Source organism: Papilio machaon, chromosome 1 (genome assembly GCF_912999745.1).
Source record: "Papilio machaon chromosome 1, ilPapMach1.1, whole genome shotgun sequence".
In the NCBI taxonomy this organism is placed as follows: Eukaryota; Metazoa; Arthropoda; class Insecta; order Lepidoptera; family Papilionidae; genus Papilio; species Papilio machaon.
In genome coordinates, this window is record NC_059986.1 from 284,475 (window position 1) to 303,577 (window position 19,103).

Consider the following 19,103-nt stretch of genomic DNA (forward strand, 5'->3'; position numbering starts at 1 on the left):
TTTATTGTTAACTTGTGGTAAGATATCCCTAGTCCTATATCTCAAAAAATTGGTATCTTGGACATATCTGTATAGATTTTTAGGCTTACATTAAAAAAAATAGAGTACAATAGTTTCGTAACAAAAATACTGATTGCATTAAAGTGTAATTAAAAATCATTTATCAAAAACACTAATCGATACTTCTAGAATGTAAACATATAGTATTCGTAACAATTATTTTAACAATCCGAAGTAAGCAACCAAAGCGAAACGGTCAAAAACCTTAAAAACTCTTAATATTCGCACAAAACAACCGATGATGAATATTTTTGAATGCAGAATATATTTCATCAATGTGTAGATGTAGGTTATCTAGTTCAGCCATGTGAGATGTGATGTGGTCTACGGCAACGCGGGCGGTGTGGTGACGTGCGTCTGTTTGGTCATCACCCGGTGGCCCTGCGCGAGTTCTCCGGCGCGCCACGCCCGCATCTTGAAGAACGCGTCCGCCCCATACACCACCATCGCCAAGTACCCGAAGAACTATACAAACAATATACCTTGTATCTTATGTTCAAAAGCCTTACTATTTTTTTTTATATACTAGAGTATGGAGTATACTAGTCAATTAAAAAAGCAATCAGTTTTATAAGGCACATGTTTATTTTTTATATATGAAAAGCTGGCAAACGAGCACACGGTCACCTGAATTCGCCGCAATAGCGAGGCGACCGTTGCCCATGGACATCCGCAAATGCAGATGCGTCCCCTACCTTTAATCAACGTAGAAGGAGACTCACAGAAAAAGGATATTTCCGCTTCCTATGCGTCCCCTCCTCCGCCAAATCCACTTTTTTTTAAACCGTGAAGTCATACGCTTTTTAATAAATTTAATTAGTATAAATGTTAAATCATCGTATGTAATTATAAATATGGGTGTTTTTCACAAAAAATGACCCTAGCAAAATCGGACTGTCCCACAACTTTAACCATTTTTATTTTTACTTTCTTATATAGGACATGTAAAAGTGAAATTTCATATGACCTAGGTAAATGTTTTAAAATAGAATTAAGTTATAAAGGGTCATAAAAAGCGGATATTTATTTTTATATTAAAAAAACAGCAAAATAGGAGATGAAGATTTCGTGTGTCCCACAGTACTCTCGGAGACTTCAAATACATCTCATTTGTAGAATATTGGTCTTTGAGTATGTTTAAGTGTTTGAACATAGTCTCTGTATGTCTTAAAGTGTCTTTTCAAGTTTATATGTGATAAACTTATGGTTATTTTAAAAATATAACTATTTTAATACTGTCCTACGAAAACCTTAGTACCGGAAAATCCCGTTTCGTCACGGTGAATTTGATATTTTACATAAGACTAAATCTACTAATTTGTGTATTTTCTTCCTTCCTGGCAAAATTGTGATAGTTTTTGATACCGTCATTGTTGTTTTCAACGTCAGTTGGAACAAAAACTGAGACGAAAGTGTTGGGCGTCCAGAAAAAGTTTTCTGGATAGTGACAGTATTCAAAAGGTAAATAAACTCGTATTCTTTACAGTATCATATTGCTTATAAAACATAAACTAACCTTTATTAGATTAATAAAGCTAAAAACAAGTTAATTTAACAAAATATTAGTTATTTTTCATTTTAAAACTTTCGTGGGATGTAAACGTCACCTCCTGTGCGTCACGTGACATACTATCGGAACAAAATCGTGACGAACTTGAATTGTATACCATGCTTAGTATACCATGAAATATTTTAAAATTTTAATTTAATTATTAATTAAAATTTTTAGTTTTATTTCAATTAAAATACAGAACTTACATAGGATGTTAGAAACTAGTCGCAAACGATATTACCGCGAAAACTTCTGCATGTAAGAAAGAATCGCGAAATAGAGAAAAAGAGGTTTATTGCATCTATTGATTAAAGTAATTGTGATAATTATCTCGTAAGTAAAAATTTAAAATAATCCCCTTAATAATATAAGTTATATGTCATCTCAAATTGATAATTCTGTGTCTTTTAATACTTTTATGTGTAATAAAAAAGTTTAATGTAGTTAAAACTTTTTATTAATAATTTTAAGTTAATAAAGCGTTAACTTCTTTGTGATTGTTTTTTTAAACGCGGTGGTGTGGACACTGCTCAAATTATTCCTATTCATAACGCACTTGTCATAATAGTCACTGTCCCATATTCTGAATAGTACAAAAATGGTTTTTTAAATATCTATTTTTCATTTTATAGTGTTTATTTAGTAATTATCAGTATTTTATTATAGCCAAAAATTCCTCAATTTGCTCAATTTTTAAATTTGTTACACGTATCATTAGTAAAGACAACATTTCAAGTGCCATTTGTCAAAGAAGTGACGAACATGAAACTATTTCCCTGATTGTTTATTAATGTGATAGAAATATGCTACCTTATTGATGTTTATGGAAAGATTTTAAGTATATCTATAAGGTAATATACGTTGATTTTCTTTCAATGCCTGGTCGTTTTATATCTGATTCATTATATTTTGTGACACACAGGAATACTTTGCATCATATGCTGAGAGAAAAACTTGAATATTTCTTATATTTATGGTTTTATATTAATTTAAATAGCATATTTAGCTAGTTAATAATGAATTGTTTCATACCAGGGACAATATGAACAATTTCATGTACAACCAAAATTATTTTTCCTGATCGTCACAGGGTAAATTTTTCTGAAAAACACCCATATACAATGTGTCCTTGCATTGTATCTCACTACTAATATTTTCTACGTAATTACAACAACGCACGAAACAACGACGACAACGCAGTTACAATAGTTATTTATACACATTATCCGTTCCCGTAATGTGAAGCCATTACAAAATCCGTCACGATTCTCAGAATTAGAGCACAAAGTCATTTGTCCACGCTTCCACATTTAATTAAATATAGATAATATTTTTAATAGGTTTTGCCATTAGACTTAATGTCGCCTCAAATTTAAAACGCAAATAACATGTGATTCTTCCTAAATATATTGAGGATAATCTACGAATTCATACACTATAGTTACAAGATTTCATTAATAGTGTATCAAATAGCCGCCGAGCAGATTTTACTAAACATTTCATACACAAATGTAATAAGAGATTAATTCTCTGTTTAGTTTAAAAAAAAAAAAAAACAAACATACTTACCCCACCAGCAGAATACGCAGCTGAGCCAAAAGCAACAACAATAGTTGACGCAATCAGGTAGAGAAATGCGATAACACCACAGACAATCATCTCTATAACAAGCCACTTGAACTTGTGGTACTTCTCAACTATATGAAACAAGTACAACAGAAGAAGAATCCCCGAGAACCAGAGTCCTATGTGAGCAACTATGTTGAAATACACTCCTCTACCATTGTTCCAAAATGCTGAAGATTGAATGCAGATGAAGCCAAGAAGATTTAAAACCTGGGAACAATAAGATAAATATTCTATTTCACTATACAAATTTGTAAGTGACAAATTCATAACACATTCAATGCCACGGACTCACAGAGTTCATTTTGGAATACAATAAAAATCATAGTGGCATTAATGTGTTAAATATAAGAAATAACTTACAATGACTACAATCTTCATTATCCCAGGAGGTGTTTTTATATATGAAGGGTCAAACCTTGTTTCCGTTATGAAAACTGTATTAGTTGAACCCATCGTTTGTGGGGGGCTGTTTGTTTGATTGGGATATGCTGACATATTGCTAGCTGAAATAATGGTTTATAAACGAAATTAAATTCAAATCATCATCTCACTTATAAATTAATAAGAATAAAAAACCAATCTCAAAAAAAATATATATTTCATACATATGCAGTATCTGCATTGTTGGTAATGAAAAACCAATTTTTATTGTATGTATTATTTTTTGTATGTCTGTCAACATGTCTGTCTGTTGTGTCAACCACAAGATGTTGGTTGGATGGGAAGGTAGTTGATGCACATGAGGTCATTATGGGACACTTTTGATTTTTTATCAATTCTGCTCTGAAGTTGCAGGCGACCGCTAGTTTTTATATACAAGTGTTAAGAGTTAATAATTATATTTATAGATATTTTATAGACTGTAATTAACAGATAATGCAGTTTCATATTGCTGTATGAGTTTTGTAAAAATAAAAATATCGTTATTACCAGTCATAAACTATAGCGTAAACCATATTTGTTAATATACTTACGTAATAAAACTAACACAAATTTTTGCGGAGCCCCAAATATTTTATGTATCGACGATATCTTACGACCGTTACATGGAGATAACTGAGGATGCCAGATAACACATTTTAGCTAACGTCTCTCCTTGACACTAAATTATGAACACATCAAGTACATATTTAAGTGCTAAATGCAACAATGACTCATATTTTTGAATAACAAATCGTGTGGTAGCTTCATTTGTGTACCAATTCCATTGTACAGTGGTAATCACATTTTAGCGGCTTTCACTTAATTGGCATTTTATTAATGAAATAAACTTTATCCCCAGGTTACTTATCATAACATTTGTATGTATAAAATATAAAAATAAACTGATCGCTTAATTATGTCTGTAAAGTCTTTGAATTTTTCTCGAATAAGTTGAAGTTGATAAACAAAACCAACTGTCAATACGTAAATGTCATTTCCCCATTTTTATAGAACGTAAGAAACCAAACCATTTAATTCCGACTTAAAAATTAATTTAATTTAGCACAAACTTTCATATTTTAACAATTAACAAACTAAGACTACGAAATGATCTAAAACTTTTATGTTATAGCATTTATCACTACTTTCTTCGCAAGTCCTAAAAGTACTTTGCGTAGCTTGGAACTGAAGGCTTCGTTCAAAAACCATGTTTTTTATCTTTTTGGGTTTAAATTTTTAAAAGGGGCTATTTATTTTTTTAGCATATTTTTCATCTTTATTAAAAATTTATTAAAAAATTCATAACACATATTTTTTAAATTTTAATCTTATAAGTCGGAGGATTCATAGAAGTTTTGTAGAACAAATTAAATTATTTGGAATTGTGATTTCACGTCTCTGATTTGATAGATTTTATTTGTCATTTCAAAGTGGGTGGATGTGTATTGTCAACTTGCTTTGGTAATGGTAATAAATGTTTATAGATTTTTTTTACAATTAAAATAAACATTGTAAAATTACACATTGTACTTAAATGTTTTCTGAACATAAATAAGCAGTAAAAGTGTCCCAGTTTACGGAGCTGTGTAAGTAGTTTTGTCACAACACATTAAACCAAATTATTTGCTATTGCTTAATAGATGCTATTTTAGAATATGACTAACAATTTTCTTGATCTTAAATTCGTTATTGATTATTTTTAACAAATTGAAGAGCCGTGTAGAGGATAAGATATAAAAAAAGTGGTATTAAATGAAATCTAGTATAATTTTACCATAGTGTTAAAGTAGGTATTAATTTATAAAGAGTTTTGGTTGTGGTTAGTTTGATATATATTAACCATACCAATAATATACTTGTTTATAATTAAATCTGTTATCTTACGGTTATAGTGTTGTCTTTCACCTGTGACATTTAAAATTCAAGGACATGCTAACTTATTACATATATTTGCATACAGTTAGTCAACATAACCTTAACAAGTAGAAATTCTTCTGCCTTATATAAGCTTCTAAACTTTCACAGAATATGTTTGTGCTCTAACTTTCACATATATTAAGGTTAGAAACATTAATTATTGTTTGTTTTTATATATGTTACTTTATCATCATCATCATCTTGTCCTTGTCCTCCTCACATATGATCCACTAACAAGGTTTTACAAAGCTTAATGTTTAATTTTTATGGACGACCGCCTGCCTATCGCCTACTTATTTATTTATGTACTTATATATGTTATTTATTTATTTAAAATTCCATTAAAAAAATTAGATAATAATTCTGCAAATTTGTTTAAAAAAGATTTATAATTCATATGTTTTTGTAGTTTTAATGAAAGTTGTTTTACGCCCACCTTTTATAAATATCAAAATTAAATATAAAAATGTGTTTTTGTTATAAAAAAAAGTTAAATTATATTTAGTAATCAGAAATTATTATCAATGAATAATAACATAGAATCAATTTCTATGAATTATTTTATCAGATAACAAGTGCGGCATGTTCTAAAATTGCTATTGTCATTTACTAATTGAGTGTTAACAAATTAGTCATCATTGTTAATGATAATGTATATAATATCATTTGTAGGTATACACAATGTAGTCATTATGTCTTGTTAATTTTATAACAGAAATGAGATTTATGGATCAAGTCTTTGTAACTCATATTGCCATGAAAATAACACATTACTCTCAACACTAATGTATGAACTGAATTTGTTATACTGATGTACAATATATATACTAACAGGTAGATATCAACCATGGCAGACGTTGGGTTTCCCGGTCAGCATACCACCACAACAACGGTCACATCAAGCACCACCGTACAAACAAACATACGGTTTGACCCATTGTATATAAGGACTATTCCTGGTATACTCAAAGTGGTGCAAGTGGTGAGTATCTTTATATACTAGCACTAGTTTTCGCCCGCGACTCCGTCCGCGCGTAATTAAAACTAAACTTACTAAGTTGCCTATGTGTTTTTTTATGTTGTACATCTCTGCCAAATTTAATCAAGATCCATTAAGTCGTTCCGGAGATACCTTCAAACACATCCGTCCATTTAAGCACAGTCCATTTCATAGTTATTGTCTTGTGGATGGTCTCAGTCTAACAAAATAAAAATCCTCTATAGAACTAGATTATCCTCTACACTTAATAGTTAAATGATACATTGCACAAAATTTATATCAGGTTGTAATTCCTCATATAGTTAATCCGGTCAAGTCTTGAAACAGTGAAGTGTTCTTGACACAACCGGTTTATATTTCTGTTCTGTTCTGTACTGTTCACAAGTAAACATTAAATCCTCTAACTAATAACATGTGTCCTTAAATTCTCTATTGTATTTCTAACCTTGAGAACACATCACATTAACAAATACTTTTAAGATAACATCTCATTTGCCTCAAGTTCAACCTATGAATACAGCAAATTAGTGATGAATTTTCACACGATACTACGCATTATGATTTTTTTATGTTACAAGGTGGCAAATGAGCAAACAACCACCAGAATTAGCAAGACCTCTGCTGTCTAAATACATCCGCAGTTGCAGATGCGTTACATATTTTTAACCGACGGAGGAGGGGTAGCACAAAAAGATTTCCCTCATCAAATACACTTTCTCTTCCCACCCTTTCCTTATTATCTAAAATACTATATATTGCTGAAATGAAATATTGAAAAGTGTATTTGAGAGGATTTCCACAATGATAATTGACAGTAATTTATTGTTTGCTTACATCATCACTATGTATAATTGGTTCCTAGGTGTGCAGTTTGCTCGGGTTCATCTGCATCCAGTTCTCGTGGCTGAATAACGCGAGCAAGGGCTCCTACTTCAGCTGGATCTCAATGGTAGCATTTTGGTTCACCGGGATCCTGCTCGGTTTCTATCTGTTCCACATCGTGGAGAAGTTTTACAAGATCCCCTGGCTCAAGATCGAGTTCGTGTTCTGCTCGCTGTGGACCCTGCTGTACGTCATCGCCTCCATCCTCGCCGTCACCGTCCGGGACAACCCTCACTCCGCCGCAGCCGTAAGTACATCAATATACATAGAATAATATGATAGTCATAGAGATAGCAAGACAGTTTGTTGCATTGCAAGTTATGGCAGCCCAAGGGTCTCTGTCATTCATTAACATTGTGCTTAGTATGTGTACTGAAAGTTAGTGATGTAACATGTGGTGATCAGTTTTTCGGATTCGTGGCGACGGCTGCGTACGCCATGGACGCGTTCGTGAAGTGGCGCGCGGTGCGGGCGGGCGGGCTGGCGCAGGGCTCGCGCGTCGTCTCCAAGCAGACCACCTCCGCCGTCACCACGCCCCCGCCCAGGGAGGGGTACTAGCCACCCCCACATCCTACCCCCACACTGCCGCAACCCAGGTTTGAGATTATCTGAATGCAATGTGCACGTAGCATTTTAATAAACGCAATCTGTTTTTACTATTACATAAATATTAGTCTAAAAAGAATTCATTTATATACAAAGCTTTATATATTTATGTTTTTTTAATGAACACCTAATACTAATATTAATATAGAAACTTTTTGGTGTTAGAATATAGATAATATATACTGATAAAAGTGCCTCATATTTTCTTAACAATTTTATTTTTATTTAACAAATCTAGATATTATAAGCATAACTTTTACACGCAGACAAGCTCAGAAAGCACAAAGCTTCCAAGAATAATTAAATAAATGAACAGATTTAATTCAAATTTCAATCTGCCTCATTAGTGTTATTGTTGTATATTCCATTTTTTTTTACTTAATATAATTGAACTACATTTCTATATACTTTATTATTGTTATTTTTTTTTACAACAGTTTCTAATTGTTTTTTTCTTAATTCAATTTAATCATGTACTTAATCTTTTCTCTATTAGTTTTCTGTGTTCTTTTTATTTGTTAATCTGTAAATATTTTGAGTTGTTTAGAATAAGTTAAGATTCATACATTGTTATGATGTTGATATACTTTTCTCACACATATTAAATAAGAAAAATAAACAAGATATTTTTTTTTTGTAACAATATTTGTTAAAAGGACAAATAGAAGTTTGATACACAACTTACCTCTATGAATGAATTTACAAATTGAAAGTCAAAGATATTTTAATCTTTTATTTACGTACTAACACTTTTCTTATTGATGAAATGTTTCACACTGTTATGCTATTAAAAAAATAACTTGGTTATCGGAATAAAATTTTGATAGATTGTTTATTTTTTTACCACTATCTATAATTTTTATGGAATGGACCTTTTAGAAACTTGCTATAATAGTTTAAATTAAACCAAAGAGATGAATTTACTTTTATTTAATTTGCTCAACTGAATTCTAAAATATTACTGACATGACATTGACAGGTGACAAACATTTTTGAAACCTCTTTTTTAAGATTAAATGTTTCTACTTGAGTAATGCACAAATTAAATATAACATTCACTATAGCATTTTATTACTTTCAATTAATTATAAGATTTATAAAAATTTATGCATGCGTTATATTACTTTAAATAGTTTATTTTATATTTACACTATGTATACTTTTTACAATTGACAATTAAATTAAGTTTTTATTTTTTAAGGATAACTAAATGTCGACAAATGTTTTAATTTGCCCTTATGATAAGATTAATGAAGTTAATTGGATTTTAACTATTTATAATTGTTTTGTTTTAATTTGAAAGATATGAAATAATTCAAATGATTTCCAAAAGAAATTTGTATCGATGGTTTTTAACAAAATGTTTTTAGTATTTGAGTCCAGTTTCCTTTATTTGGTTTATATATGCCTCTCTAACTATTGTTTGATTTAATTTTAAGTATTAATAATTTAACCACCTTTTCAGTTATTAAGTTTTTAATATAAATTGTTTAAGTTTTCTGAAACAATGACACCGTGGCTTTACACTGCCAAAGAAAATACATAAAAGCGATAAAAACAATTGCAATGTCAAAATTTTTTCTTTCAATCGGATTCATTCACATTATGTATGTATACAATTCTGAAGATTTTTTTGACTATTTTTTTTAACTCTCTTTGGGTTTTTAGAGTGCTATTGATTTTCTTCTCCTCCACATTATAGTGTTTGTTATTGTTGCCTTAAGAAGTGCCTTATATACTAAATAATATTGGTAAAAATATACTATCTGTTATTAAATGTGCACAATATAACACAATAACTTACATATTTTATGTATCATAATTAAAAAATAACTAGTCTAATTATATTATCACTGTGGATATATTTTTTATAAATGTTATAAAATTACAGCAATATCTCAATGTCAGCAACACCATATTTTGTATTTACATTGTTTAAGCTATTGTTTTTTAAATTAAAATAATAAATCTGTTAATACATACATGTTTTTTTTTTTCAACCATTTTCTATTCAACACTGCAGAGCTAAATCACTTTTTAATGATGTACTCCAGCAACTCCATTTTTTTCCCTGGGCTTTTACACGCAGGTTTATTTAGCCATTAGCCGCGTACCCACCTAGCGCACACACAAACTTGACGCGCTCAAAGGTGCCTCTGTGAGCGCTGTGCGTTAGGTGGGGACGGTTATGTTTTGGCTCGCGCGCGAAGCTACTTCAAGTTTTGTCTCTTGCCGTGTTTGTCTTCTGTAATTTTGAAATCATGGGCAGTCAGGAGGAGACCAGTAAGTTTTTTTTGATACGTGACTGTTTTCGTTTCTTTAAACAATAAGCAGCTAGGAAAATAGCTGTAGCTGAAAATACATGACTGTCCATTACGAATACTCGCGGACTTATGATGGCTCAGCCTACCTCGTGAGGCGGCCACGGCCACGCGGAACAAAACTACTGATGCTGCCGCAGGAGCCATCGCTCGCGATCCGGACACCGAGGCTGCCGCGTGAGCCTGTGCGCTAGGTGGGTACGCGGCTAATGACATGTAGCAACTACATTTAAACATTATTCATAAAAAAAATCTTACGATTACAGGATCTTTGAACAAAATTCTGTTAGTACAAGACAACTGACAGTTAAAAATTATACAGTTGAATGACTTGTTACCCTGTGTTCGAAGCTTGCTCTTTAAAAAACAGGAAACAATAGCTGCCTGGTCGTCTCTAGTAAAATGGGTAATTAGTTGGTAAATAAAACCAAAATTCTAAAATGTTTAAAAATTACAAAAATCAGTTTTAAAATGTATTTTGAAAGTGTAAATGATTGGAAACAGGCACAACTTATCCAATGCAACTACTAAGACTAAGACCAATGCAGTACGATTATCATGAATATAGAGGTGGTAAAGAATAATAGTAACACGGAAGTATATGGTGATCAATAATTACTAGCGACAAGAGCTTAAATTTTTTCTTTTTATAATGTTTTCTTACTCACTTTAAGTGTATTTTTAGAAGAAATTTTATTTAGCTTTAATTATTAAGTTTATTTTATATTCAATTTTAAGAAATTCCTCTCAAGTAGGAGTGGAGACAGGCAGGCGGCCGGCCGTAAAAACTTAAGCTAAAACTTGTGTGCCGACCCCGTCTGAGTGGGAAAAGGCCAGGGAGATCATGAAATGGTAAATGAAAAAGTTTTAAATTTTAATTGCTTTATAACATAAACAGCAATACATAATTACTAAAAGAGTTTTATTTTAAAGTAAAACTTATCCCCGCATGGCCATCGAGGTCGCTCTCGCTATGATGCTCCCCGAGGGCACGTTGCCTGTGGCGGCCATAGCAGCAGCCGCCAAACTGCCGGCCACCACGCCTATCGCCCCAAACCCGAGCCGTGCCAGTATCCACAGCCCCTTGCCGGTGTACACCACGATTCCTGCCAGAGTCTTCACAAGGCAAGAAGCGAGACAATTTCCCATATTTAACGTCTTTCGAACTCTGCTTAACACGTAATCTGCTAACAAGGAACTACAATGCCATTAAATACTGTTGGAAATGTCAACAGCGCATGTTTATCAAAACAAATTTTTCTTTCTAAACGGTACTTACCATACCATAGACAACTTTGATTCCATTTCTGCACAATTTACAAACACAATAAAATAAACCACCTTACAGGGGAAACCAGTGTTGCCAACCTCAAAAAACTAAAAAACATCAACTCGCCTAAAAAAACAGTAGAAAACAAAACAAAAGGTAAAAAAAGCAGATTTCATAATTTTGCTCATATAATTAAATAATAAACAATTATCTTAGTTACTACAACACACATACAATATCACATATATTTATAATAACAACAAAAAGATTTGATTGTCAAACACATTTAATGTGCCATAACTAACTTATTACGTGGTTTGATGGTGACATGGTGACGATGAACGCTAGTTGAAAAACAGTAGAAAATAGGAATGAAACAGAAAACATTGAAATCAATGTGAAAACCACAAATCTACTATTAAAACAGTAGGGTTGGTAACACTGGGGGAAACCATACAGATACGATCCATTTTGCGGATTGACCCACAAAATTTATTTTAAATCTTTCCTGAACATTAAAATTAAATTAGTTTCATTTTAACCATGAAAATAATATCTAAATAATCATAAGGTTCTAGACTGTAGTATATAAATATTTTAAAATAAAACGCCCACAAAAAAGACCCCTAAAACAAAATTTCGGTCCACACAAGACCTAAATAGCCCACCTCTTGGATACTGTAGGGGAAAGCACTAGACACTCACTCACTTATATAGATTTATTACTCACAACTCACTTAACAATTCACAAGTAATAGAACAACTCACAAGAACAACTCAACTCAAAAAATCTTAAATTAATACAATGTATATTCAAAATAGTTACACCAAACCATATCGCGTTTCGTTATCGAACAGCGCCATCTAGTTTTGTAATCGTTACTAACAGATACAATTACGATCCACTTTAAAATTACTATAAAATATGTGAAATAATTGTTATTTGTAATTTCTCTTGTTTTTCTTTTGAATCATAAAATTAAAAAGTATATATTCAGTAAATTACCTTTATTTCAAAAACAATGTCCTATTAGAACTATCATGGATATTAATTTAACGGGTCTTTTGTATACAGTGCAAATCAAAATACTGAAACTTAATTAAACAACTTAACTTACTTACAACTTAACTTAATTAAACAAAATGAATAATCTCTCTTAATATCTCTTTATAATTTTTGTGTTTTTTATTTCGAAAGAATTATAAAATAACATATGAGTGAAATTTTTATGCAATTGGTAATTTATGAAAATGGCAACATTATTACATGCAGCTGCAAGTCTATGACACGGTAATAATAATACCGTGAGTGAGAGAGATACAGTTATACACAATTCCTGTGACGTGACAAAGACAGGGATAACTATCTTCCGTCCCTTTCTGCGTACCAGGCTTTGGGGTTTGTTTGGAACAAAGGTTGTCCCCTACAAACAACCTAGGTTGTCCCTGACAAAGTTTGACATTCGTGCTATTTTTCGAAAATTGTGAGTACTTAGTGGCTGTAATTGTGCAAAAATATTTTGATATTACAGTTTTAGTAAGGTAAAGTTTATAAAACATGGTATACTGCTGTATCGTCGGTTGTAAAAGCCGTAGTGAGCGAAAAGAGAAAAACATAACCTTTCACTCGTAAGTACTGAAACTACGCACTTATTCACATGTATTCATACAAAATAAGGAAGAAAATACAAACTAGTTGTTCTTTACAGTCTTTGTAATGACTAATATGTTAAAATACGGGTAAAATCAGCTAAAATAAAATAGTATTTTTCGAACATTATGCGCCCAAACGCAGATGTCATTTGTGTCAAATAATATACTGTAGATCTGGGAAACAAGCGGCCATATTAAACTTCTTTTCAAATTGGTTGGTTATTACCCGTAAAAATAATACCACCATCTTGTTGTAAAAATTACCCTGAATTTAGGGGAAATAAATTATAGTATGTATAATGTATATAAATGAAACAATTCACATTTTTATACTATTTTCAACAGATTTCAAAAGGAGTTTTTAATTCTGGTATATGCTGTGTTTTTAAATATTTGATACTTTCTTATCCCGTTGATTTTAAAGAGTATGCTTTTTAATTTGTCCCATGTAAATTTTGTTTCTTAGAAATTACAATCAAAATAGTTTAATATTAAGTAGTTTTACATGTAGTGTTCACTGTAATGATATACAGAGTAATTTAAAATTATATGACTTTAATATTGGTATGTTTTTTGTAGCTTTTTATGAAGACTTAGGGCTTCGTGCATATCGAAGAAAAACAGGACATCGTTTGAATGCTCGTCTAATGGACCTAAGACTGAAGAGATGCCGCGCTTTGTTGAAGCGGTAAGCGGGAAAAAAATATCGGGAAATTCTTTTTTTGGAGTCACTCAAGACATCCTTGATTAAGGCAGCCGCCGATATTGACATGGACCTCGTTCGTGCTGCGATAGACGACTGGCCGAGCAGATTGAAGGCCTGTATTCAAAATCACGGAGGTCATTTTGAATAAACTTTAGTGTCATAAGAATCTATGTTTTGTTAAGTTCATTTTGGTATATAAATGGTCACATAATGAATAAACTTGTTTCAATTATTTTATATTAAACATGTAACAGAATTTATGACCTGACTAAGTATTACTAAAAAAATCTGTTTATGTAATCTTAGTCACATAAACAAAAATTACGCATTGTTTTTTATATTTATTACGTTTATTAATTACAATTTAATTGGGAATATATAAATTGGTATATATAAAATTATATCGTAATTATTCATTTTCGGGACAAAACAAATAACTGGTAACCCCAATCCTCTCACTTATATATAGGTATAGTCTATAGTACTCTCTATCTGTCCCTTACGGGTGAACGCGCATGCCATATCTATATAATTCTTCATCTGAGTGCAGCTGCCTCTTCCTAAATGACATCTTTGAATGGATGGGTTATAAGACGTAGTATTTTGTGCCTATTTGATTTTCGCCATTATCGATCTTTGTGGAACTATAATAGTTCTTTGCCTTGTCCGTTTCTCAATAAACAAAAATTATAACGATCTCCTCTAAACATAAATATTGTAAAATAAAAAAAAAAATATTAGTAACGATAATATCTATTATAATTTACTGACAATGAAATGAAATATCCCAATCAGTCTCAGGGTAGTGAAAAAAAATTCAGCCTCAAAAATAGCGGAATTACTTTTTATTTAATTTCTTTGTACGTATTTGGAGTAATGAAGCGATTGCTTGCTTAGCGCACTGTTTATTTAAGACGCTGTCACATTGACAGCGGGCGTAGCCGCCAGTTCGGAAACACGCGCAGTGCAAACCCATACACAACAGTTTTTATCTCTTAATTTAATATGTTAAATAGTGTTTTTGGTTTAAACACAAATGATAAAAATACATTTTAATAGATTTATTACAAGTTACAAATAATCGAACATATTTTTATTAGAAACCGGTTTTTTATAATTTATGTACAATGTCGCAATAAATGCAGTTAAAGCTTCAACCGTTTTATTTCTTCTATCTTGAAGTCCGTTCTGAAAATAACAAAAGATTTTTAGTACAAAATTTAAAATAATATTACATAATATACAAGTTAATCGACTTCGATAGAAGTAATTATCGCCTAAAAATTAATTCTACAATCTTTCATCATGATTAATTTTAAATAAAGCGGTAGAAAAATGTCAGAGTATAGTGTATTCTGCGGTCTGCAGATAAAGGGTGGGCGTACCTGCGCGCGAGTAGGTCCCGCGCGTCCTTGGGGGAGAGGCGCGGCGCGGGCTGCAGCGCGTCTGGCGCGTGAGACACCCGCTCCAGTGCCAGCAGCGCCGCGCACTGCGTCAGCCGCGCGCATCTCTCCCGCGCCCCGCCCGCCGCGCTCCCCGCCCACGCCGCCACCCGCCGCGCGCGTCGCTCCACGCCCAGCCCGCTCTCCTGCAACACGCGCGTCTGTACCTCCCCGCCCTCGCCCACACCCCCCACCGCACCCCGTACCCCCCGCCCACGCCGCCACCCGCCGCGCGCGTCGCTCCACGCCCAGCCCGCTCTCCTGCAACACGCGCGTCTGTACCTCGACGCCCTCGTCCACACCCCACACCCCCCACCGCACCCCGCACCCCCCGCCCACGCCGCCACCCGCCGCGCGCGTCGCTCCACGCCCAGCCCGCTCTCCTGCAACACGCGCGTCTGTACCTCCCCGCCCTCGCCCGCACCCCGCACCCCCCGCCCACGCCGCCACCCGCCGCGCGCGTCGCTCCACGCCCAGCCCGCTCTCCTGCAACACGCGCGTCTGTACCTCCCCGCCCTCGCCCACACCCCCCACCGCACCCCCCGCCCACGCCGCCACCCGCCGCGCGCGTCGCTCCCCGCCCAGCCCGCTCTCCTGCAACACGCGCGTCTGTACCTCCCCGCCCTCGTCCACACCCCACACCCCCCACCGCACCCCCCGCCCACGCCGCCACCCGCCGCGCGCGTCGCTCCACGCCCAGCCCGCTCTCCTGCAACACGCGCGTCTGTACCTCCCCGCCCTCGTCCACACCCCACACCCCCCACCGCACCCCCCGCCCACGCCGCCACCCGCCGCGCGCGTCGCTCCACGCCCAGCCCGCTCTCCTGCAACACGCGCGTCTGTACCTCCCCGCCCTCGTCCACACCCCACACCCCCCACCGCACCCCCCGCCCACGCCGCCACCCGCCGCGCGCGTCGCTCCACGCCCAGCCCGCTCTCCTGCAACACGCGCGTCTGTACCTCCCCGCCCTCGTCCACACCCCACACCCCCCACCCCCCGCCCACGCCGCCACCCGCCGCGCGCGTCGCTCCACGCCCAGCCCGCTCTCCTGCAACACGCGCGTCTGTACCTCCCCGCCCTCGTCCACACCCCACACCCCCCACCGCACCCCCCGCCCACGCCGCCACCCGCCGCGCGCGTCGCTCCACGCCCAGCCCGCTCTCCTGCAACACGCGCGTCTGTACCTCCCCGCCCTCGCCCGCACGCCGCACCGCCCGCCCACGCCGCCACTCGCCGCGCGCGTCGCTCCACGCCCAGCCCGCTCTCCTGCAACACGCGCGTCTGTACCTCCCCGCCCTCGTCCACACCCCACACCCCCCACCGCACCCCGCGCCACCCGCCGCGCGCGTCGCTCCACGCCCAGCCCGCTCTCCTGCAACACGCGCGTCTGTACCTCCCCGCCCTCGCCCACACCCCCCGCCGCACCCCCGCCCACGCCGCCACCCGCCGCGCGCGTCGCTCCACGCCCAGCCCGCTCTCCTGCAACACGCGCGTCTGTACCTCCCCGCCCTCGCCCGCACCCCGCACCCCCCGCCCACGCCGCCACCCGCCGCGCGCGTCGCTCCACGCCCAGCCCGCTCTCCTGCAACACGCGCGTCTGTACCTCCCCGCCCTCGTCCACACCCCACACCCCCCACCGCACCCCCCGCCCACGCCGCCACCCGCCGCGCGCGTCGCTCCACGCCCAGCCCGCTCTCCTGCAACACGCGCGTCTGTACCTCCCCGCCCTCGCCCGCACCCCGCACCCCCCGCCCACGCCGCCACCCGCCGCGCGCGTCGCTCCACGCCCAGCCCGCTCTCCTGCAACACGCGCGTCTGTACCTCCCCGCCCTCGTCCACACCCCACACCCCCCACCGCACCCCCCGCCCACGCCGCCACCCGCCGCGCGCGTCGCTCCACGCCCAGCCCGCTCTCCTGCAACACGCGCGTCTGTACCTCCCCGCCCTCGCCCGCACCCCGCACCCCCCGCCCACGCCGCCACTCGCCGCGCGCGTCGCTCCACGCCCAGCCCGCTCTCCTGCAACACGCGCGTCTGTACCTCCCCGCCCTCGTCCACACCCCACACCCCCCACCGCACCCCGCGCCACCCGCCGCGCGCGTCGCTCCACGCCCAGCCCGCTCTCCTGCAACACGCGCGTCTGTACCTCCCCGCCCTCGCCCACACCCCCCGCCGCACCCCCGCCCACGCCGCCACCCGCCGCGCGCGTCGCTCCACGCCCAGCCCGCTCTCCTGCAACACGCGCGTCTGTACCTCCCCGCCCTCGCCCGCACCCCGCACCCCCCGCCCACGCCGCCACCCGCCGCGCGCGTCGCTCCACGCCCAGCCCGCTCTCCTGCAACACGCGCGTCTGTACCTCCCCGCCCTCGCCCATCTACCCTCTCATCCCTACCCTGTCGTAGTGGTTGCGCAGCATGGCCTGCTCTGCGCGCGCGGCCAGCTCCCCCAGCACTCCCGCCAGCAGCTCGTCCGCGGCACCCGGCAGCGCCTCGCGCGCCGCCCCCGCCAGCACCTCCAGCGCGGCCGGCAGCGCCGCCGCCTCCTCCTCCAGCTCCTCTGCAACATCGCGACATCACCACCGTCACACCCGCACTCTCACAACATCTTTACTATCGAACATTATGTAGTTGCCCACTTACATTACCCTAATTTTATCGATCTCGTGTCGCCTATTACTTTTATAAAGAATTAAGAATCAAAGCATATATGTATACGCATTCAAAATGTTATCACTTATTTTGCATCTGAAATTTATTTTATACAATCAATGTTGCTGAATCAAAAACTATCTTTCTGGTCATTTCGACTCAATATACAAGTGTATACCGATGTGTGCGTCGGCGTCGTCGTCGGAGGCGGTGGGCGCGGTGGGCGCGGGGGGCGCGGCGAGGGCGGAGAGGGGCGCGGCCAGGCGCAGCGCCCAGGCGTGGGCGCGGGGCTGCAGGGCGGCGCGCAGGGCGGCGAGCGCCAGCTGGCGCGCGTGGCGGAAGGCGGCGGCGGCGGCGGCGAGCCCGGCGGCGCAGGAGCGCAACTTGTCTCGCTCGGGGCCGCGGCGACACAGCGCGCCGCCCAGCGACACCGCCTCGCCCGCCAGCCGCTCCGCCCACTCCGCGCCGCACTCCGCCATGTTTATGTATTCCTGCCGATTCATTTACATTCCTACATTCTCGGCTCCGTTTTGTTGTTGAACAGTGGCAGTGTCGGTACTTGTAACACAGACCAGGTACTGCGAGCGCTGCACATCCAGCTCCCTGTTGGTGCGGGCGGGGGGCGGGGCGTCGTGCGCGGGGGGCGGGGCGGGCAGAGGCAGGGGGTCGGGGGGCGGGGAGGCGAGGCGACGCCGCAGCCAGGCCCCCGCGGACCTCTCGAGCGCGGCGGCCGCCTCGTTGAGTACCGCGCACGCGCCGTCCACACTGCCAGTCGTTATGCTGCGTCTGCGTCGACACATCGACACTCATTAACTTCACATTCTGTACTCTTAATGCATTTTTCACTTCAGAGATGTGTGAAGTGATGACGCGATGTGATACATACCGTATGACCTTCCTGGCGATGAAGAAGACATCATCGACGAGGTTGGCGGGTGCGGCGGGTGCGGCGGGTGCGGAGGGCGCGGTCAGCCCGGCCTGCGCCGAGCTCAGT

The 19,103-nt window shown here is 39.6% G+C and overlaps 2 protein-coding genes across 3 annotated transcripts; one reads left to right on the top strand and one right to left on the bottom strand.

The window, feature by feature from the left end:
* Positions 1-273: 273 nt before the first annotated feature.
* Positions 274-4,633, bottom strand: LOC106712789 (CKLF-like MARVEL transmembrane domain-containing protein 4). Its single transcript, XM_014505432.2, has 4 exons — positions 4,216-4,633; positions 3,602-3,744; positions 3,182-3,448; positions 274-525 (listed from the first exon to the last, which is right to left on the bottom strand). Exons 2-4 carry the CDS (start codon positions 3,734-3,736, stop codon positions 385-387), a joined length of 543 nt encoding a protein of 180 aa, XP_014360918.2. The 5' UTR covers positions 3,737-3,744; positions 4,216-4,633; the 3' UTR covers positions 274-384.
* Positions 4,634-5,063: 430 nt separating this feature from the next.
* On the top strand, positions 5,064-8,148 carry LOC106712781 (CKLF-like MARVEL transmembrane domain-containing protein 4). 2 transcript variants are annotated; one of them, XM_014505425.2, is made up of 4 exons: positions 5,064-5,131; positions 6,416-6,563; positions 7,444-7,710; positions 7,869-8,148. In XM_014505425.2, exons 2-4 carry the CDS (start codon positions 6,429-6,431, stop codon positions 8,019-8,021), a joined length of 555 nt encoding a protein of 184 aa, XP_014360911.1. In that variant the 5' UTR covers positions 5,064-5,131; positions 6,416-6,428; the 3' UTR covers positions 8,022-8,148. The 2 variants fall into 2 exon arrangements, with proteins under 2 accessions (XP_014360911.1, XP_014360909.1); XM_014505423.2 differs by having other exon boundaries at positions 5,094-5,250; positions 7,869-8,142.
* Positions 8,149-19,103: the final 10,955 nt, after the last annotated feature.

Coding starts and splice junctions, on each gene's coding strand:
- LOC106712789 (XM_014505432.2), bottom strand. CDS start 3,736: ATGTCAGCATATCCCAATCAAACAAACAGCCCCCCACAAACGATGGGT. Junction 3,449..3,601: donor TAATGAAGATTGTAGTCATT/GTAAGTTATTTC, acceptor TATTGTTCCCAG/GTTTTAAATCTTCTTGGCTT. Junction 526..3,181: donor CTGCGTATTCTGCTGGTGGG/GTAAGTATGTTT, acceptor TTGTTTGTATAG/TTCTTCGGGTACTTGGCGAT.
- LOC106712781 (XM_014505425.2), top strand. CDS start 6,429: ATGGCAGACGTTGGGTTTCCCGGTCAGCATACCACCACAACAACGGTC. Junction 6,564..7,443: donor TACTCAAAGTGGTGCAAGTG/GTGAGTATCTTT, acceptor ATTGGTTCCTAG/GTGTGCAGTTTGCTCGGGTT. Junction 7,711..7,868: donor ACCCTCACTCCGCCGCAGCC/GTAAGTACATCA, acceptor TGTGGTGATCAG/TTTTTCGGATTCGTGGCGAC.